This window comes from Hippoglossus hippoglossus, chromosome 7 (assembly GCF_009819705.1).
Source record: "Hippoglossus hippoglossus isolate fHipHip1 chromosome 7, fHipHip1.pri, whole genome shotgun sequence".
NCBI classification, from domain to species: Eukaryota; Metazoa; Chordata; class Actinopteri; order Pleuronectiformes; family Pleuronectidae; genus Hippoglossus; species Hippoglossus hippoglossus.
In genome coordinates this window covers 2830084-2852202 of record NC_047157.1, presented here as the reverse complement: position 1 = coordinate 2852202, position 22119 = coordinate 2830084, and the positions used below count along the sequence as shown (strand labels likewise).

General features: G+C 41.4%; 1 protein-coding gene, 1 long non-coding RNA gene and 4 other non-coding genes across 10 annotated transcripts; 3 read left to right on the top strand and 3 right to left on the bottom strand.

Moving 5' to 3' along the window:
• Positions 1 to 74: 74 nt before the first annotated feature.
• Positions 75 to 22089, top strand: LOC117765193. The gene is made up of 4 exons (XR_004614522.1): positions 75 to 338; positions 9294 to 9300; positions 20301 to 20307; positions 21951 to 22089. It is a non-coding gene; the product is annotated as an uncharacterized LOC117765193 (long non-coding RNA).
• Positions 255 to 337, bottom strand: trnal-cag. The gene has a single exon. It is a non-coding gene; the product is annotated as a tRNA-Leu (tRNA).
• Positions 1311 to 1382, bottom strand: trnaq-uug. Its single transcript has one exon. It is a non-coding gene; the product is annotated as a tRNA-Gln (tRNA).
• cfap206 (cilia and flagella associated protein 206) lies at positions 9496 to 17819 on the top strand. Of its 5 annotated transcripts, none has more exons than XM_034591430.1 (13): positions 9496 to 9884; positions 10069 to 10152; positions 10523 to 10613; positions 11050 to 11238; positions 12213 to 12380; positions 13098 to 13312; positions 13465 to 13584; positions 14726 to 14924; positions 15083 to 15223; positions 15604 to 15797; positions 16143 to 16286; positions 16963 to 17189; positions 17715 to 17819. In XM_034591430.1, exons 1-12 carry the CDS (start codon positions 9777 to 9779, stop codon positions 17182 to 17184), a joined length of 1875 nt encoding a protein of 624 aa, XP_034447321.1. In that variant the 5' UTR covers positions 9496 to 9776; the 3' UTR covers positions 17185 to 17189; positions 17715 to 17819. The 5 variants fall into 5 exon arrangements, with proteins under 5 accessions (XP_034447321.1, XP_034447319.1, XP_034447322.1 ...); XM_034591428.1 differs by having other exon boundaries at positions 17744 to 17777; XM_034591431.1 differs by lacking the exon at positions 17715 to 17819 and having other exon boundaries at positions 9496 to 9842; positions 16963 to 17687.
• trnaq-uug lies at positions 19094 to 19165 on the top strand. The gene has a single exon. It is a non-coding gene; the product is annotated as a tRNA-Gln (tRNA).
• trnal-cag lies at positions 21782 to 21864 on the bottom strand. Its single transcript has one exon. It is a non-coding gene; the product is annotated as a tRNA-Leu (tRNA).
• Positions 22090 to 22119: the final 30 nt, after the last annotated feature.

Genomic DNA, 22119 nt, shown 5'->3' with positions numbered 1-22119 from the left:
AAGTGGGTGAAAATAAGTCATTGGAAAGGGATCATTCGCAATGCCTTCACCCTCTCTCCTTTGATGTAGATAAACTGATGTCATTTATCTTTTAATCTCCTGAAGTCCAGGATCACTTCTCCTGTTTTGCTCGGGTTATGAGGTCGTTGTTGCAGCTCCAGCTCTCCAGGTTTTTCGACATTTCCCTGAAGGCTGACTCATTGTTTTCGGAGATCCTGCCCATTACGTTGGCTCTGCCCAAATTAAAAGCACACTGTCAGAAGTGGGATTCGAACCCACGCCTCCAGAGGAGACTGCGACCTGAACGCAGCGCCTTAGACCGCTCGGCCATCCTGACTGTATTACAGCAGGAAAAGGCTATCATATTTTTTCAGAGGTTTAACCAGGTTTTGAAGCGTGGTATGTTCACTTACTGTGGCCTGAACACTTGGAAGAATTACTGAAGGCTTCAAGATGCACTGAACTCTGCATAATCTCCTGACATTCTCCGGAGGGGCTGTATGTGAGAACACACATGCCAACTCAGAGGCTCTGGACTTTCTCCTGAGTTTCTCCTGCCAGCCCCCCCGAGTAAAAACTCCAGAATATGTCCGAATGAGCCCATGTGAGAAAACAGTAGGGGATCAACTGGAAGATAAGCCGCAAGTGAGTTGTTGTGTTTATAATGTTTCTAACACATGACAGACGCAAAAAAGAAAAGAAATATCTCAGGATTAAAAAGAGGTGCCATTTGCGTAGACGACACAGACGAAGATCTCAACAAAAATCGAGAGCTTTTGGTGACGCTGGTGTTGATGTGCTGTAAGCATAGACATGTGATAGCCACAGCGACCTTTATACGTTACATTATCCCTCACCTTAATGCTACAGAGATTTCTGTGTTGTTGTGAACACAACTGACCACCTGGGGCCTATACTACAAAGCGAGTTCAACAAACCCAGGATATCTTTCCGAGATCCAGCTGAACTTAACCTAACAACAGGATCCTTTTTTGTTGTTTTTGCTCCATAGGATCCTCTAAGAACTGTGATGTCATGTTTCAAAGGAATTGATTGGTCAGTGGGAGGTGCTTTCATACTGGTTGATGTTTCGTCTCCAATTTAACCTGCTCCAGGGCAGGTCAGCCGTTCAGCATAATTTACCATTGCGATTTACTCCGATAAGAAGTGAATGAATTATGTAGGAGCAGAAACGCCCAATTTAACAGAAAGTTAATGCGATGAGCGCAAATCCTGCTTCATAGTACAGGACAGAGACCTTCTGCCAAATCTTTATCCTCTATACTTCCTGAGAAATATTAACTAACCTGAGGTTCCACCGAGACTTGAACTCGGATCACTGGATTCAAAGTCCAGAGTGCTGACCATTACACCATGGAACCACGACGTAGAACAACCAAATCATCACCGCCACTCGTTCAGGATTGCTGCAGATACACATTATAGGCCAGGTATCCTTTTACCGTGCTGCTGCATGTCCTCCCTCCTCACTCACCCGCTGACCTGCGCTCACTTTACACATTAACAATAGACACTAATCAGAAGTAATTAGCAGCCATTGCTGTGTCTTGTGTAGCTCACATGGCAAAGCCATCTCCTCACTGGAGTAAGCATTTACTGTGTCTGCAGAAACTAAAGAAAGACTCAACAGAAACTGTCTGCCCCTGACCACCTACATGAGTTAAATCAAAAGTAAGCAGGAGACAAGTATACAGACCTAATGGAAATGAATACAAGCACTAGGGGACCAGGAGACCCGTCTGTAAAACTCCCGAAGTTCGCAGACGACACAACGGTCATCGGCCTCATCAGGGACGGTGATGAGTCTGCGTCCAGACGGGAGGTGGAACAGCTGGCCCTCTGGTGTAGTCAGAACCACCTGGAGCTGAACAAGCTCAAAACTGTGGAGATGACAGTGGACTTCAGGAGGAGCCCCCCAACACTGCCCCCCCTCACCATACTCAACAGCACAATGTGTCTGCTGTGGAGACCTTCAGATTTCTGGGATCCACAATCTCCCACGACCTAAAGTGGGCCTCCAACATCGACAACATCACCAAAAAGGCCCAGCAGAGGATGTACTTCCTGCGCCAGCTCAGGACGTTCAACCTGCCTCAGGAGCTGTTGATCCAGTTCTACACTGCTATCATCCAGTCTGTTCTCCGCGCATGCATCGCTGTCTGGTTTGGATCGGCCACCAAACAGGATAGGAACAGACTACAGAGAACAGTCAGGTCTGCAGAAAAAATCATTGGTGCCAGCCTGCCCTCCAACCAGGACTTGTACATCTCCAGAGTCAGGAAAAGGGCAGGAAACATCACTGCAGACCCATCACACCCTGGACTCCACCAGTTCCAACTCTTCCCCTCATGTAGGCGCTACAGAGCACTGAAGGCCAAAACTACCAGTCACCAGAACAGCTTCTTTCCTCTGGCCATCACTCTGATGAACACTTAATCCGTCATACAGTGTCAGAAACAATCCGTCTGCAATAATCTGGTACCTTTATATTCTAATCTATATATATATACATATTCCATCTACCTCATGTATATAAAGTATCCTGTGACAATCTTTCCCATATTTATTCGAGCATCTCTGCATCATCGAACTATTTCTCCATTTAATTGTCATTGTTGTTGGGTTTTATGTTCATATATACAAACTTTTGCATATATATTTATATTCATACTTGTACATACTAGTTGAATGTTTGCTTAACCTTGTTCTGCTTTGTTGTCCTTGTTTTTTGTTTGTTTATTTGTCTATGTCTGTACGTTGAGAGCAACAGAAAAACCGGAGTCAAATTGCTTGTATGTGTACGCATACAAGGCCAATAAAGCTGATTCTGACCAAATCTGGATGTCAAATCATTAAGTCCTGCTATCAAACACAAGACCACGCTCTTGTATAAAGAGAGTAAAACACCCGACCACATTGGTGTTTACGACACGTGTAGTGGTTCCATGGTGTAATGGTCAGCACTCTGAATCCAGTGATCCGAGTTCAAATCTCGGTGGGACCTGATTTTGAGGAGACCAACAGTTGTCCAGTCCATCAGCACTTGATGACTCTGTTCAGGAAAGACGTGACATATTGCTCATTGATAGATGACCTTTGATTGACTTCAGTGATGTGTCTTGTGTTGTGATTGAAATGGCCAGGCCTTTGAATGCAACAAACAACAACAAGTCTTTGGGCCAACTGTTTTCATAAGTTGGGCTTCTACAGAATTGAAATGAAAGTCCAGAGTGCTGACCATTACACCATGGAACCACGACGTATCGGCCACCAAACAGGATAGGAACAGACTACAGAGGACAGTCAGGTCTGCAGAAAAAATCATTGGTGCCAGCCTGCCCTCCAACCAGGACTTGTACATCTCCAGAGTCAGGAAAAGGGCAGGAAACATCACTGCAGACCCATCACACCCTGGACTGTTTGCTTAACCTTGTTCTGCTTTGTTGTCCTTGTTTTTTGTTTGTTTATTTGTCTATGTCTGTACGTTGAGAGCAACAGAAAAACCGGAGTCAAATTGCTTGTATGTGTACGCATACAAGGCCAATAAAGCTGATTCTGACCAAATCTGGATGTCAAATCATTAAGTCCTGCTATCAAACACAAGACCACGCTCTTGTATAAAGAGAGTAAAACACCCAACCACATTGGTGTTTACGACACGTGTAGTGGTTCCATGGTGTAATGGTCAGCACTCTGAATCCAGCGATCCGAGTTCAAATCTCGGTGGGACCTGATTTTGAGGAGACCAACAGTTGTCCAGTCCATCAGCACTTGATGACTCTGTTCAGGAAAGACGTGACATATTACCCATTGATAGATGACCTTTGATTGACTTCAGTGATGTGTCTTGTGTTGTGATTGAAATGGCCAGGCCTTTGAATGCAACAAACAACAACAAGTCTTTGGGCCAACTGTTTTCATAAGTTGGGCTTCTACAGAATTGAAATGAAAGTCCAGAGTGCTGACCATTACACCATGGAACCACGACGTATCGGCCACCAAACAGGATAGGAACAGACTACAGAGGACAGTCAGGTCTGCAGAAAAAATCATTGGTGCCAGCCTGCCCTCCAACCAGGACTTGTACATCTCCAGAGTCAGGAAAAGGGCAGGAAACATCACTGCAGACCCATCACACCCTGGACTCCACCAGTTCCAACTCTTCCCCTCATGTAGGCGCTACAGAGCACTGAAGGCCAAAACTACCAGTCACCAGAACAGCTTCTTTCCTCTGGCCATCACTCTGATGAACACTTAATCCGTCATACAGTGTCAGAAACAATCCGTCTGCAATAATCTGGTACCTTTATATTCTAATCTATATATATATACATATTCCATCTACCTCATGTATATAAAGTATCCTGTGACAATCTTTCCCATATTTATTCGAGCATCTCTGCATCATCGAACTATTTCTCCATTTAATTGTCATTGTTGTTGGGTTTTATGTTCATATATACAAACTTTTGCATATATATTTATATTCATACTTGTACATACTAGTTGAATGTTTGCTTAACCTTGTTCTGCTTTGTTGTCCTTGTTTTTTGTTTGTTTATTTGTCTATGTCTGTACGTTGAGAGCAACAGAAAAACCGGAGTCAAATTGCTTGTATGTGTACGCATACAAGGCCAATAAAGCTGATTCTGACCAAATCTGGATGTCAAATCATTAAGTCCTGCTATCAAACACAAGACCACGCTCTTGTATAAAGAGAGTAAAACACCCGACCACATTGGTGTTTACGACACGTGTAGTGGTTCCATGGTGTAATGGTCAGCACTCTGAATCCAGTGATCCGAGTTCAAATCTCGGTGGGACCTGATTTTGAGGAGACCAACAGTTGTCCAGTCCATCAGCACTTGATGACTCTGTTCAGGAAAGACGTGACATATTGCTCATTGATAGATGACCTTTGATTGACTTCAGTGATGTGTCTTGTGTTGTGATTGAAATGGCCAGGCCTTTGAATGCAACAAACAACAACAAGTCTTTGGGCCAACTGTTTTCATAAGTTGGGCTTCTACAGAATTGAAATGAAAGTCCAGAGTGCTGACCATTACACCATGGAACCACGACGTATCGGCCACCAAACAGGATAGGAACAGACTACAGAGGACAGTCAGGTCTGCAGAAAAAATCATTGGTGCCAGCCTGCCCTCCAACCAGGACTTGTACATCTCCAGAGTCAGGAAAAGGGCAGGAAACATCACTGCAGACCCATCACACCCTGGACTGTTTGCTTAACCTTGTTCTGCTTTGTTGTCCTTGTTTTTTGTTTGTTTATTTGTCTATGTCTGTACGTTGAGAGCAACAGAAAAACCGGAGTCAAATTGCTTGTATGTGTACGCATACAAGGCCAATAAAGCTGATTCTGACCAAATCTGGATGTCAAATCATTAAGTCCTGCTATCAAACACAAGACCACGCTCTTGTATAAAGAGAGTAAAACACCCAACCACATTGGTGTTTACGACACGTGTAGTGGTTCCATGGTGTAATGGTCAGCACTCTGAATCCAGCGATCCGAGTTCAAATCTCGGTGGGACCTGATTTTGAGGAGACCAACAGTTGTCCAGTCCATCAGCACTTGATGACTCTGTTCAGGAAAGACGTGACATATTACCCATTGATAGATGACCTTTGATTGACTTCAGTGATGTGTCTTGTGTTGTGATTGAAATGGCCAGGCCTTTGAATGCAACAAACAACAACAAGTCTTTGGGCCAACTGTTTTCATAAGTTGGGCTTCTACAGAATTGAAATGAAAGTCCAGAGTGCTGACCATTACACCATGGAACCACGACGTATCGGCCACCAAACAGGATAGGAACAGACTACAGAGGACAGTCAGGTCTGCAGAAAAAATCATTGGTGCCAGCCTGCCCTCCAACCAGGACTTGTACATCTCCAGAGTCAGGAAAAGGGCAGGAAACATCACTGCAGACCCATCACACCCTGGACTCCACCAGTTCCAACTCTTCCCCTCATGTAGGCGCTACAGAGCACTGAAGGCCAAAACTACCAGTCACCAGAACAGCTTCTTTCCTCTGGCCATCACTCTGATGAACACTTAATCCGTCATACAGTGTCAGAAACAATCCGTCTGCAATAATCTGGTACCTTTATATTCTAATCTATATATATATACATATTCCATCTACCTCATGTATATAAAGTATCCTGTGACAATCTTTCCCATATTTATTCGAGCATCTCTGCATCATCGAACTATTTCTCCATTTAATTGTCATTGTTGTTGGGTTTTATGTTCATATATACAAACTTTTGCATATATATTTATATTCATACTTGTACATACTAGTTGAATGTTTGCTTAACCTTGTTCTGCTTTGTTGTCCTTGTTTTTTGTTTGTTTATTTGTCTATGTCTGTACGTTGAGAGCAACAGAAAAACCGGAGTCAAATTGCTTGTATGTGTACGCATACAAGGCCAATAAAGCTGATTCTGACCAAATCTGGATGTCAAATCATTAAGTCCTGCTATCAAACACAAGACCACGCTCTTGTATAAAGAGAGTAAAACACCCGACCACATTGGTGTTTACGACACGTGTAGTGGTTCCATGGTGTAATGGTCAGCACTCTGAATCCAGTGATCCGAGTTCAAATCTCGGTGGGACCTGATTTTGAGGAGACCAACAGTTGTCCAGTCCATCAGCACTTGATGACTCTGTTCAGGAAAGACGTGACATATTGCTCATTGATAGATGACCTTTGATTGACTTCAGTGATGTGTCTTGTGTTGTGATTGAAATGGCCAGGCCTTTGAATGCAACAAACAACAACAAGTCTTTGGGCCAACTGTTTTCATAAGTTGGGCTTCTACAGAATTGAAATGAAAGTCCAGAGTGCTGACCATTACACCATGGAACCACGACGTATCGGCCACCAAACAGGATAGGAACAGACTACAGAGGACAGTCAGGTCTGCAGAAAAAATCATTGGTGCCAGCCTGCCCTCCAACCAGGACTTGTACATCTCCAGAGTCAGGAAAAGGGCAGGAAACATCACTGCAGACCCATCACACCCTGGACTGTTTGCTTAACCTTGTTCTGCTTTGTTGTCCTTGTTTTTTGTTTGTTTATTTGTCTATGTCTGTACGTTGAGAGCAACAGAAAAACCGGAGTCAAATTGCTTGTATGTGTACGCATACAAGGCCAATAAAGCTGATTCTGACCAAATCTGGATGTCAAATCATTAAGTCCTGCTATCAAACACAAGACCACGCTCTTGTATAAAGAGAGTAAAACACCCAACCACATTGGTGTTTACGACACGTGTAGTGGTTCCATGGTGTAATGGTCAGCACTCTGAATCCAGCGATCCGAGTTCAAATCTCGGTGGGACCTGATTTTGAGGAGACCAACAGTTGTCCAGTCCATCAGCACTTGATGACTCTGTTCAGGAAAGACGTGACATATTACCCATTGATAGATGACCTTTGATTGACTTCAGTGATGTGTCTTGTGTTGTGATTGAAATGGCCAGGCCTTTGAATGCAACAAACAACAACAAGTCTTTGGGCCAACTGTTTTCATAAGTTGGGCTTCTACAGAATTGAAATGAAAGTCCAGAGTGCTGACCATTACACCATGGAACCACGACGTATCGGCCACCAAACAGGATAGGAACAGACTACAGAGGACAGTCAGGTCTGCAGAAAAAATCATTGGTGCCAGCCTGCCCTCCAACCAGGACTTGTACATCTCCAGAGTCAGGAAAAGGGCAGGAAACATCACTGCAGACCCATCACACCCTGGACTCCACCAGTTCCAACTCTTCCCCTCATGTAGGCGCTACAGAGCACTGAAGGCCAAAACTACCAGTCACCAGAACAGCTTCTTTCCTCTGGCCATCACTCTGAAAAAAAAAAAGAAAAAATGTGACAAATATCAACTGAAGGACAGGGTGTCTGAACATGTTTATGCCATGCCACGCAAAACCTTTTTGATTGTCCTGCCCTACAAGTGTTAGCATTGTTTTACTTAATACAGTGTTAATAAATTACATCAGGAATTTAGATGAGAATCAGCGCTTTGTTAAAACCGTTCACTTATTATCAGGGAAGTGCATTAGTGACAGACTAATGCATTTATCAGACCAATACTATTTGACAACAATTTTTTCACAATCTAAACTTCTGCCTATTTATCCTGGATGTTGTTTGATGCCAAAAAAGAGCAAAAAGAGCAACTTATAAAACTACATGGTCACTAGTGACAGTGTGAATTCACCAGGCTCACCAGTCTGATAGCTTTTCTCCGCAGTTCCCACTCATTCCACTCATATGACTTAACTATGTTTGTCTCCACTGGGTGTAGGTCAGTCTGCGTGCTGCTCTCACACTTGGTGATGGGCTTCACCAGCAAACTCTCTCCTGGCTGCATCTGCAAAACCACAAGTTAGAAACGGACACTGTCACAGTGTTATTTTTAATGCGACCACCAGTTCATGCCAAAGTGATGAGAACCGTTTTCAGACATGACCTCCAGAGGAACTCTTGGGTCCAGACTTTGTCCAGAGGTTACGTTTCACACATGAACAACACAGCAGGAAATTCTTTGCTGTTAATCCTGCGGAGGATCTCCTGCTGTGTTCACACATCTGCTGACTTTATACTAAGTGCTTTCACACATACACCTCCTCCAGAGGATCTCCGGAGTTCAGTGCAGATCCTTTGGAGCTAAAAGCATAAAGCTTCTCTTTCTGTCTCATGAATCCGTAGTAATACAATAGAAAAATAACAGCAAAAAGGAAGTAGTCTGATAATCTGCACCAAATTTAACAACATACATTCTGTGTGTCGGATTTTTATTTTATTTTAACATATTATTTCTAGAGAAATTAAGAAAAAAGTGATCCACACCAAGAATTGAATTGTTCTTCCCTGGCCCATGTTCCATCATTTCACCAGGTTTGGTACAGATCAATGGCATTATGAGTAATCCTAATTACAAATGACCAAACATCCCAGCAAACAGTAAGCTCCTTGGCAGAGGTAATAGTTACAGTGATGAAAAACACTCACCAAAACATTTGCAGTGGGTACAGCTGTCTTTGACTGCACGGTTTCTTTCAGCAGCTTCATCTGTGACGAGAGCTCAGTCTGCAGGAATTCAACATGCTTGGCACACAGACATGCATCAGCCTGATAGTGAAAGCAAAACACAATTATTCTTTAAACATATCACTCAGGAACGTAATACATCACTTCAGCTATTCTTCATTTTTACCGAATAAACTAGAAAAATGGTGTATTGAAAAAAACACAGTTTCCCAGACGATAACTACCAGCTACTGTTACCTCACCAGTAACATTTTGAGGAACACTTCGTGCTGCCTGATGTTGTAGAGAGCCTGTTTGAGCAAGACAGAGGACACGTCAAGTTCTTCAGGCTGATGGTCAGAGTCTGTCAGCTTCTCCAGCACAGCCGCTGTTACTGATGACTGGAAGACTTTCATTTAGAACGTCCGGCACTGCGGAGTGAATGTAGAAGGACATATTATAATTATCAAAGGCAGTATTGGTGATTACAACCGTCTGATGATGAAGTTGAAGACACGTGTAACTCTCGTATAATTCCTCCTGACAGAAACATGTCCTTTGTCCCACTGTCACGTGAACACTGTTACCGTGGCAACCAGCTATCAACAACCTGCGGAGGCTGTAGCTAGCTGTGCCGTTAGCAACAAGCTGTAGTTAAGATAAGTTACAGTTACTTTTAGAAATGTCGCGGGCTCACGCGGAAAACGTGATTAAAAACATTATCCGTGAGATAGTGCAGGAGTGTGCGGTGAGGGGACAAGTCGTGTCGGACACTTTGGTTGCTTTCATGGTCAGTATTACCCGAATACTAAGCTAGCTAGCTACCGCTAGATGCTAACGCCCCATGGTTAATACACGCTGAAAGACTAAAGTAATTTATAAACGTATAGTGGTGTGTTGTGATGTGTCCCGTCAGCCATGTTGACTGTCAACTCATTTTAGTTTTGATTTTGACATTTTTACTGCACGTTTAGGTGAAAGCTGTTGTTCTGGACCCAAGAAATGGATTCAATGTTGATCGCACACTGACAAAACAAGATGTCCAGAAACTGGAGGAGGTTAGTTTTGATCTGTTTTTAACAAGTGTTCAGAATAATATAAAATATGTAAATGCTATATATTTTATTGACTAATATAAAGTATAATATTGACTGTACATTTTATTTTGATGATCTATAGCATTTAATTTAAAAGCACTTATCTCCACAGTTTACAAAACTTTGGCTCAGAAAGTGATTTTCTTTCTTTATTTACTCATAGTGCAAAAGTGGTGACATTTTAAGTGTTTTATCATATCAAAGATACATTTATAAAGTTTTTAATAATATAATATAAAATCCTTGCCTTCGAGCCCTCTACAGAGCACATGACCTCAGAGTGGTTAATCAAAACAACAGCCCAGTTTCTAATCTACAATGTTTTTTATAGTTGTGTCTGGATAAACTGATGGAAAAGTGCAGCCCCTCCCTCGACACAATCAAAATGCAAGTGTATTTTGATATAAATTACACTTCCCGACGTAAGTAATTGCAACTATATTCACACTAATGTCTCCTGCTACTGCAGTCATGATTACAGACTTCTCTTGAACCTCTTGAGCCTCTCTTGAAGACATTCAGAGATATAGGTGCCAAAAACTGAAATGGAAAATCATCATTCAATACATTTTTTAAAAACACAAATGTTTAACTCTAGTCCAGTCTTGTCTTAGTAGTATCATCACAACTTGTCCTACCTGCTTAATTCAATAAGCCATAGACCGATCAAACAATGCAAACAACTTTTTTAGAAATGTCTTTAGAAATGTCAAACTGGAGCATATATAAAACTTTTGGTCTTTTTGCCATGACTGGTTGTGTGTTAGGAGTGAGTTTAGAATTGATTTAAATGAGTAAGAAAATATATTTTGCAATATGGATATCATGACTAGGCAAGTACTTTATGTGTTTGTGCAGGTGAGTTTCTCGAGGAAATCCAGCGGGTGGTGGACTCCAGGCTCAGCCCAGTTAGCAGAGACATCACTGATAGCAGGGTGAAAACACGAGAGGAACTAGATGCTCTGTACCGTAAAATCATCACATACATCGTGCTGCGCTCCGGCATGGGTTCACCTACAGATGACAACACTCTGCAAGAGGCTACAGGTTTTACACCAACTTGTTCTTTCACTGTGTCAAGAGAATATGCATTAAGTAAAAGTGTAGAGACAGCATTATGTGGGAATGTAGGATAAAGGGTAATGCCACCAATTTTAACAACACACAAATATTGTTCCAGTTTTGCAGATAACACAGACCAGATCTATGAATTGTGCCATTCTCACCTAAAGTATATCAAGTACACCTAATCCTAGCCTGTCTCACAGACATCAAGAATGACACTCAGAGAGCACATAGAGATTTTTTTTATCAAGGTCCATGAATTATTTCTGTAGAAATTCACAAAATTTCTTAAAACAACTCTATCTCACAAAGTGAAAAAAAAAATCCTTGATCCGCCAAATGATCAGGATCCACACCAATATTTAATGGGATCTTTCCTCACCCATACCACACCTCTCCACCAAGTTTTGTGGTAATCCATTCAGTAGCTTAATCATGCTAATTAACAAACAAACAGACAAAAACATAACCTCCTTAGCAATTGTAATGAAACGAGTAGTCAATGATAAAATGTTGAGTCAAAGTGAAATTTACTTTCTAGCTTTTACTAACAGATATGAACCTGTCTTCAGACTATTTGGATGCAATCTGTTTAAATGTCATAACTGATCTGTCACATTCACTATAGTGTCTGAAACTTTTACAGTATATAGTATAGTAAATATTGTGACATGCTCTTGACAAGCGAGGAGGACGACAGGGTCAAGTCTCTTGTCACCAAGACGACATGACCCCTGTGCACAAAGGCAGCTCCATAAGGAAAAAACCTCTGGTCTGCACAGACCACAGACTCAACCCCATCCAACACCTTTGCAATGAACTGGATCATATTTATTATCACTCAACATTAGTGTTGGACCTCACTAATGCCCTTGTGGCTGAAATTGCCACACATACCTTTTGCCATGCAGAACACAACACATTGTATCCTGACTGTTGGTTTCTCTTTGTGCCAGCTGCTCTGCAAAGTGTCTTTCCTCCGACTGAACTGGGAACCTTCATGGTGCTTTTAAAGAAGGAAAAGGAGAAGCAGCTTAATGAACTTACCATGATTGTAACAGGGATCCGAATCTTCAACAAAGCCAGCAGGAAGAGGGGGGAGGAAACTGACCTTCGTGAACTAAGTACACTACACCAGCCTATTGACATAAAAAGTAATGTGTTCACTGCTCTGAAAAATCCTGTTTGCATATCCCTTCATGCCCTGGCCCCCTAGTACTCGTCTGACGTCCTCCACCCTATTTTCATTCCGAAATCTACGGCCCTCGGACATAGATTTGCATCCCATTCCTTCAGAGCCTATTGTGACATGGCATTCAGTGCAGCAGCCCCCACCCTCTGGAATACTCTCCCAGCAGCAATCCACAATGTCCCGTCTCTGGACACTGAGTTTAGTCTAGTCCCAGCTAGTGTTTCTAGTATTATTTTCTGTCCTTGTAGTTTTTTCCCTCTGTCTCTGTAAAGCCGTCTTGGGTACCTTGAAAGGCACTAGATAAATACAGACATTAAGGTATTATTACTATTACAATTTTTTATGTAAAAAGACCACCTTCTGCTTAGATCACAGAGAGGGGCTGGTTGAGGGTAAAGCGTCTCATGTTCTTTTGAGTAGGTTTATAGTCATCAGCCAAGTTAGTCCAGGTTAAAGGTGATGTTAAGTTCCCATAGTGGAGACGAGCTGTTGGTACAATCTGAGAATCCAGCCCAGAAAAGTGTTTTTTTTAAACCACTGTGTAAAGTTACACATACATACATGTGTCTTAAACTTCATCATCAGACGGTTGTAATCACCAATACTGCCTTTGATAATTATAATATTTCCTTCTACATTCACCCTGCAGTGCCGGACGTTCTAAATGGAAGTCTTCCAGTCATCAGTAACAGCATAGAGAAGGAGCTGAGTGCGTCACAGAGTTTGGCATGGAAATACACAGCTGTGCTGGAGAAGCTGACAGACTCTGACCATCAGCCTGAAGAACTTGACGTGTCCTCTGTCTTGCTCAAACAGGCTCTCTACAACATCAGGCAGCACGAAGTGTTCCTCAAAATGTTACTGGTGAGGTAACAGTAGCTGGTAGTTGTAACTGTGTTTTTTTCAATACACCATTTTTCTAGTTTATTCTGTACAAATGAAGAATAGCTGAAGTGATGTATTACGTTCCTGAGTGATATGTTTAAAGAATAATTGTGTTTTGCTTTCACTATCAGGCTGATGCATGTCTGTGTGCCAAGCATGTTGAATTCCTGCAGACGGAGCTCTCGTCACAGATGAAGCTGCTGAAAGAAACCGTGCAGTCAAAGACAGCTGTACCCACTGCAAATGTTTTTGTGAGTTTGCCAAGGAGCTTACTGTTTGTTGGGATGTTTGGTCATTTGAAATTAGGATTACTCATAATGCCATTGATCTGTACCAAACCTGGTGAAATGATGGAACATGGGCCAGGGAAGAACAATTAAATTCTTGGTGTGGATCACTTTTTTCTTAATTTCTCTAGAAATAATATGTTAAAATAAAATAAAAATCTGACACACAGAATTTATGTTGTTAAATTTGGTGCAGATTATCAGACTACTTCCTTTTTGCTGTTATTTTTCTATTGTGAAAACTTAAAAAAATGGATAGTTTGGCCTTGATGGAGGTTTGCACTGTACTGGGTGTCATCCAAGTGTTGTTACTGTAATTCCGTTAGATTTTCTCCTAAAGGAGCAGTTCAACATTTCGGCAAGTACACATGATTGCTTCTACATTGAGAGTTAGTTTAAACAGCCCTCTGCCTGTGTTTAGTTTGGAATGTGTTTAGCCTATAGTGTTAACCCACTGTGACAACAGAGTTTGGTATTTTGTCCAGCGCCATCTTAGTTTTTTTAAACCAAAAGTATATATTTGGAGGATCAGGGGACGAGCTACTGCACACCCACTTACAGGTGCCACCTCCACCCTTTGGATGGTACTAGCTGTCAATCACACAATTTCTACGGTGCTTTACGTCTATTTGACACTTAATGGGACCATAATTTACAAAACGAGCATCATGCTGTTTCGAAGAAAACTTGAAACTAGAGATTGAGAGCATAAACTCTGTATGAAAATGTTAGCTGACGTTATAAATCAAGTGAGATGTAGAGTCATTTTCTCATCGACTTCTATAGAAACAGACCTTTGTTTGGAGTCGCCCTCTGCTGGTCATTCTAGAGAATACAGGTTGCAGGCACTTCCGCATCTGCTTCAATTTCCAGACCTGGAGTCTATGTCCATTTTTATATAAAGTCATTGTCTTAGTCTGATTCACATTAGTGGTTCCTCTCGCTTGGTTATAAGTTACAGTTAAATTGAAAACTCTTTGTGTTTCAGGTGTGACGCATGTTGTACTTGTGAAATATATGTAATATAAGTTATAATAGTAATAATAATAATAATAATAATAATTAACAATTGCTCATTTTTGTCATTTCTCATATTTTCTTTAAGCCACTGTTCAAAGCCCTGTCAGACGTGTGGTCTGGACTTCGGGATGAGGCTGAGCTGCTGAGCATCCTCAATAACATCAAGCTCAGTCTGCAGCCCCTCCTCACCTCTCAGGCCAACATTTTTTCTGAAGCTTATCTGGATGACCTGCTGGAGGCGTCAGAGGTGAAGACAGATGAACAGAGACTGACTGAGTCCTCAGGTATGTCTGATGTCACACATAGTCACACTGTGTCAGTCTCTATTAAGTAATGAATTCCACATTTCAAAAGTCATAAAACTGGATTCCACAAAGAAAAATGTCCAAGCCAAAGTGACTTGAGCTTACAAGCAGCTGGATTTCTTGCTTTTATGTTTCAGATGAGTGCATTATTCAAGCTGAGATGAAGACACAGGAATGGCTCCTGCCTGAAGCAACAACTAGTTTTAATGATCTGTTGCTACAGTATAATGGAGTCTGTGGCTACACACTTGTGAACCGGGATGGGCTTCTTCTTCCAGGTACTGCTCTCGTTATTACTCTTTCTTTATTGTTTTATCATTAACCACCTCAACTGACTTGTCTCAGTGTCGTGCAGCAAAAAAGAATAATGTTGGACACATTTATCCATGGTCTTATCCTCATTAGAAAATAAAAGGTTTACATAATCGAATGTTCAGACTCATCACTTTGCTCATGCTGTCCATTGCTGCAGCTCCTCTTTTCAGCCTCTGTCTCAAACACTATATAGGTTATAGCTCCTGTATATCTAAAGCCCCCTCTCCTATTATGCAAATGTGGGGCATTGTGATGTCACATGACATCACTATGATGTAAAAGTATTAAATATTTTGTCCTTTTAAGTTTTGTCCTTTTAAGTAATGTCCCATTTCTTTTGCAGGTAATCCACACATTGGAGTCATGAGACATAAAGAGAAGCTTTATGCTTTTAGCTCCAAAGAAGCAGCTTTGAAATTTGCCTCTCGTCCAGACGACTTCATTGCTGAGGTTGCAGAAAAAGCCAAGCTCTCTCCTGAACTCATTCAGCTTCTCAAACTCCACCAACAGTTCTCCTGTGTCAGTCCATACTCTGAGGTGAGTATTCTTTCTCTGGGGAATTAAACATAGAATTTGACAGTGTAGCTGTTTTCGGACATGCACTGAACTCCGGAGATCCTCTGGAGGAGGTGTATGTGTGAAAGCACTTAGTATAAAGTCAGCAGATGTGTGAACACAGCAGGAGATCCTCCGCAGGATTAACAGCAAAGAATTTCCTGCTGTGTTGTTCATGTGTGAAACGTAACCTCTGGACAAAGTCTGGACCCAAGAGTTCCTCTGGAGGTCATGTCTGAAAACGGTTCTCATCACTTTGGCATGAACTGGTGGTCGCATTAAAAATAACACTGTGACAGTGTCCGTTTCTAACTTGTGGTTTTGCAGATGCAGCCAGGAGAGAGTTTGCTGGTGAAGCCCATCACTAAGTGTGAGAGCAGCACGCAGACTGACCTACACCCAGTGGAGACAAACATAGTCAAGTCATATGAGTGGAATGAGTGGGAACTGCGGAGAAAAGCTATCAGACTGGTGAGCCTGGTGAATTCACACTGTCACTAGTGACCATGTAGTTTTATAAGTTGCTCTTTTTGCTCTTTTTCGGCATCAAACAACATCCAGGATAAATAGGCAGAAGTTTAGACTGAAAATACACATTGATTTGAATGGCCCTGGCCCAACTTATACTGCAACAAAATGCAGCACAATGTCATGTGGTGCTGCACTGTCCTATCACATACATGCTAGTGCACTTTGCTGGGCGGGTACTTTGTATTACTGCTATTTATCTCATGAAGAAAAAATAGTTGTCAAATAGTTGTCGTCATGTTAACTGTCTGTGAGCACACACACCATTGAACCGTGTATTGGTGTCTGATAAATGCAATAGTCTATCACTAATGCACTTCCCTGATAATATCTCACCCCCAACCAATGTAGCCAAGTGCACGGTTTTAACAAAGCACTGATTCTCATCTAAATTCCTGATGTAATTTATTGACACTGTATTAAGTAAAACACTGCTAGCACCTGTAGAAAAAAATTGAATTAGAGGAAAATAACCTCCAGCAAATATAGGTACAGATATAAACACCACATTAGAGAGACAAATCAAGTTACCTTCCGTCTACTAACACCTGTTTTGGCTCTGCCATATATAACCTTGTTAAGTTATTGACCAATAAATGTTTCCATTTCATAATTCCAGGCTAATCTTCGGACCAAAGTTACGCACTCAGCACAGACTGATCTGAGCCACATGAGGCGGGAAAACATCACTCAGACCTGGCTGCCCAAGGACGCCGCCTGTCAAAGCAAGAGAGACGGTGAGAGCAACATGCCCAGGCCTCAGGTCTACCTGGCAGGTCTGAGGGGACAAAGAGACGGACACATGGTCAAAACTAACCTGACCAGATCTGTGGATGAATAATCAAGGTGTGTAAAAACTGTTTGTTGTCGAGTAAAATAGCTTATGTAATGCATATCATAATTTTTTATTAATTTTGCTCTTGTGAGGTCTGGAGAAGACGGCACACATCTTTATAAAGGACAAAGCCAGAATCAGATAATGTAAAATTGAAAACATGCATTTCTTCAATTGTACACTGTATGTTTCCTCATTTACATCTAGGCACATTAAAAGGGTGGTGGCCTGGAAAATATGATAAGCATTAACCTGCAGCTTGTCAAAGATCCCTTTTATAATCCAATCCTTACAAGATTCCTATAACTTTCATAACTTCTTTGCTGTAAAACTTTTACACACAGTGTGTTTTAGTGAGAAACTGCAGAGGAACATTATTTTCTATGGATTATTGCCTATAATCTAGTATTCCTATTGATGGGTACTATGTGTAGATGGTTCAATTCATGTTGTATACACGCCTTAATTAAAGAATATATATGTATATGTTTAACAAAAAATAGAGACACAACATTGAATCCTTGATTCATTTTCAGTGTCATTCTTTACTCCACCCTCTCCTTCCAATCCCACATCAAATCCATCACCAAATCCTCCTTCTTTCACCTCAAAAACATATCCAGACACCGGCCTTCACTCACTGACTCCTTGGCAGACACCCTCATTCATGCCTTCATCACCTCCCGCCTGGATAAATGTACTGGAGTCCTGTCCAGTGTACCAGATAATGTTCTGAACAGTCTTCAGCGCTAAGCCTGGCAGCACATCACCCCGACCCCTCCACTGGCCCGGAGGCAGTGGAGGTGGCAGGCCGGTGTGCTGCAGCTCCTCTCCTGGTCGTCGGTCGCTCCGTCGACCACGGCCCGCTCCCTGTTGGCTGGCATCACCCTCCACAAGATGACTGTTGATTAGAAGAAAAACTTTATTGGATTAGGGTCTAATAGACAAGTTGATGGTTTATGTGAAGGCTAGTAAAGTCACCTTGGAAAGATCTATAGTGTAGATCTATAGTGTAGTTAATAATTGTGAATTCAAATGTAATTAGAAATGGTCAGACAGAAGAGGTTTTCGGGAAAATATTATTAAATATTACATTTCTAAGTCATATGTCAGAACAAGATCAAGAGTGGGATTAAAACAGTGAGTGAGTGTGGTTATTTACATGTTGAATAAAACCACTGGAGTCTATCAGTGAATTAAATGCAGAACTAAGGCTGTCATTAGCAATATTGTGATTTGCAACTAGGATGTACGAGGGTTAGGATGAGACTTTCAAATGTACCTGTAGGTTGAGTGTTGATTGATGAGTCCGATTTAAAGATGGCTGTGACCCCTCCACCTCTGCCTGTGTTTCGAGGACTATGAGTTCTAATGTGGGTGGGGGGCTTTGCTTTATTTAAACCCACATATTCATCTTGCTGCAGCCAGGTTTCAGTCAAACAGAATCAATCAAATTGGTGATCAAATATCAGATCATCACAAGTAGAGCTTTTGATCTGAGTGACCTTCTATTTAATCGGCAACATTTTATCATTATATTTTTGGTTCTATAGTGCTTGTATTCATTTCCATTAGCTTTGTATGTATTACTTGTCTCCTGCTTACTTTTGATTTAACTCATGTAGGTGGTCAGGGGCAGACAGTTTCTGTTGAGTCTTTCTTTAGTTTCTGCAGACACAGTAAATGCTTACTCCAGTGAGGAGATGGCTTTGCCATGTGAGCTACACAAGACACAGCAATGGCTGCTAATTACTTCTGATTAGTGTCTATTGTTAATGTGTAAAGTGAGCGCAGGTCAGCGGGTGAGTGAGGAGGGAGGACATGCAGCAGCACGGTAAAAGGATACCTGGCCTATAATGTGTATCTGCAGCAATCCTGAACGAGTGGCGGTAATGATTTGGTTGATCTATGTTGTGGTTCCATGGTGTAATGGTCAGCACTCTGGACTTTGAATCCAGTGACCTGAGTTCAGATTTCGGTGGAACCTGACATTCACTTTATGTAAGCCCTTCTCATCAGGATGTTTCTCATATCTACAATGTGGCAGGGGGTCTGTTGTGTTCATATCAACACAGAAATGTCTGTAGCATTAAAGTGAGGGATAATGTAACGTTTAAAGTTCCCTGTGGTTATCACATGTCTATGTTTCCAGACCTTAGACCGGGGTCACCAAAATATTGTGACATCTTCGTCTACGGGTTGGTGTCCTCTTTTTCATCCTGAGATATTTGTATTCTTCTTGCTTTTTTCCGTTTTGTGGCTGTCATGTGTTAGAAACATCATATACACACCCACTTGTTTGAGGTGAATCCTCCCAATAAGATAGATGAGTTAGAGGCGTTGACCCGGCATGAGAAGCTCTACCGGCCGTGTAGCATCATGCTGTTTACATAGACATGCACTGCCGGCGTGTCCGTATAGGTGAACTAGGCAATTGCCTCCAACTTTGACAAGGGCGGCGAAATGTGTATTGCTGAGGAACGTGTCAATCACGCTGCACCTGCAGCCGCCTCTTTCACCACCTCCCGCCCCCGGCTCCAGTGGTTGATTCTTTAACTTTATTTAACTTCATTTCAGACTCATACATAGTTCCTCACACTTAAGTATTGCATGTAACTTATTACTTGCTGATACCTTTTTGACTCTTACTGCTGAAATATTGCAAAGGATTATCTTTTCTTATCTTCTAAGTGTTTTGTTTATTTTTTCTTTATTTTTTCCACAATAAGTTTATGTTCATTTTCTTATACCATCACATTAAAAACATACATTGACAACAATTTGAGACCAGAAGTACGTACACGACATAGACATACATATCCCCATCCATACACACATTCACCCTGCATTGATACCAGATAGAATACAAATAAGATTAAATACAGTATTTCCCTACTTTGTTTACAATCTACTTTCAGGTAAATCCCAGACATCCATCTTTCATGATGGTCATGTATGGTTCCCAGAGCCAAACAAAGTCTTTCCGCTTGCCCTTAGCAATGTAACTTAGTCTTTTCAGACCGATACAGTCAGTCAGCTTCCGGATAAACATTCTCAATGATGGTGCATCCACACTCTTCCAACAGATTGCAATAGCTCTCCTGGCTTGAAGAAGTCCAAAGTCCAGAAGTTTGGTCTGTTTCGATGTTTGTATAAAGTCCTTCGGATATATTCCAAGTACACAGAGTTTGACATTGAAAGGGACTTTGATATTAAACATTTCTGACAAACATTTTGTAACATCTTTCCAGAGGTTTTTGATCTTTGGACATTCCCCATAGACAATGAAATAAAGTACTAAAGTAAGCAGGAGTCTGCACACAACTTTATAAAGGACAAAGGCAGAATCACGTAATGTAAAAGCATTTGTCAACTACAACTTTCCATAACTTTTTGCTGTAATACTTTTACACACAGTGTGTTTTAGTGAGAAACTGCAGAGGAACTTTATTTTCGATGGATTATTGCCTAAAATCCAAAGAAGTATTCCTATTTATGGCTTCTATGTGTAGATGGTTCAATTCATGTTGTATACATGCCTTAATTCAAGAATATATATGTATATGTTTAACAAAAAATAAAGACACAACATTGAATCCTTGACTCATTTTCATATTAATTTTGACTTCTGTTAGTGAACAGAAGTCATTACTGTACACCTGGTATTGTATTACTTTTTCCAGCCAATTGGTATGGGTCTTTCATTAGCTATAACATCTGGGTCAAGATTAGGCTTTTTAAGCAGAGGTTTATTTACTGTAACCAGCTAAAAGCCTGAGATACTTAGCTGGTTAATAGAGGCATATTAATCTGTTTCAATAGAGAACTGTTGATTAGAAGAAAAACTTTATTGGATTAGGGTCTAATAGACAAGTTGATAGTTTATGTGAAAACTAGTAACATCACCTTGAAGAGATATATAAGATAGAGAGTGTGATTAAAACAGTGAGTGGGGTTATTTACATGTTGAATAAAGGGTGACTGAGGAGGGACGACATGCGACAGGATAATACAGCACGGTAAAAGGATACCTGGCCTATAATGTGCATCTGCAGCAATCCTGAAGCAGTGGCGCAGTCTCTATGTTGTGGTTACATGGTGTCATTGTCAGCACTCTGGACTTTGAATCCAGTTATCCAAATTCAAGTCTCTGTGGAACCTGAGATTTACTTTATGTAAGCCCTTCTCATGAAATATGGAGGCTGTTTCTCATATGAATGATGCAGCAGGAGATCAGGTGTTCAGTTGTATTCACAACAACACAGAAATCTCTGTAGCATTAAGGTGAGGGATAATGTAACGTATAAAGGTCGCTGTGGCTATCACATGTCTATGCATACAGCACATCAACACCAGCGTCACCAAAAGCTCTCGATTCTTGTTGACATATTCGTCTGTGTCATCTACGCGAATGACACCTCTTTTTAATCCAAAAAACAAGTCAAATTTACAGTCAGCGCCTGCGAGTTAAAGATGGAGAACGGACGTACCGATTGGCTGTCAGTGGCGGTGACGTCACGTAAAAGATGGAAAACGGACTGACTGATTGGCTGTCATAGATGGAGAACGACCTACGCATTGACTATTGGAAACAAAAGAGTATTGTCAGAAGTGGGATTCGAACCCACGCCTCCAGAGGAGACTGCGACCTGAACGCAGCGCCTTAGACCGCTCGGCCATCCTGACTAGATCCGCATGAAGAATAGAAAAACATTTTGTCTTAAATTAATACTATGTACATTTCCTAAGTCCACAGCCTGCTGTAGTGTCAGACTAAGTAAGTGGCTCCTGTCCATCTACAGCCAGGACAGATCATTGTGTATGTCATTGCTATCCTAACTCCTAATTCACTCAATAACCAAGAGTTACCTACCTATCATAGTTGTTTTAGACATGAATATGACAAGAAACAAAAGTCAATATTTCTATATTATTGACAGG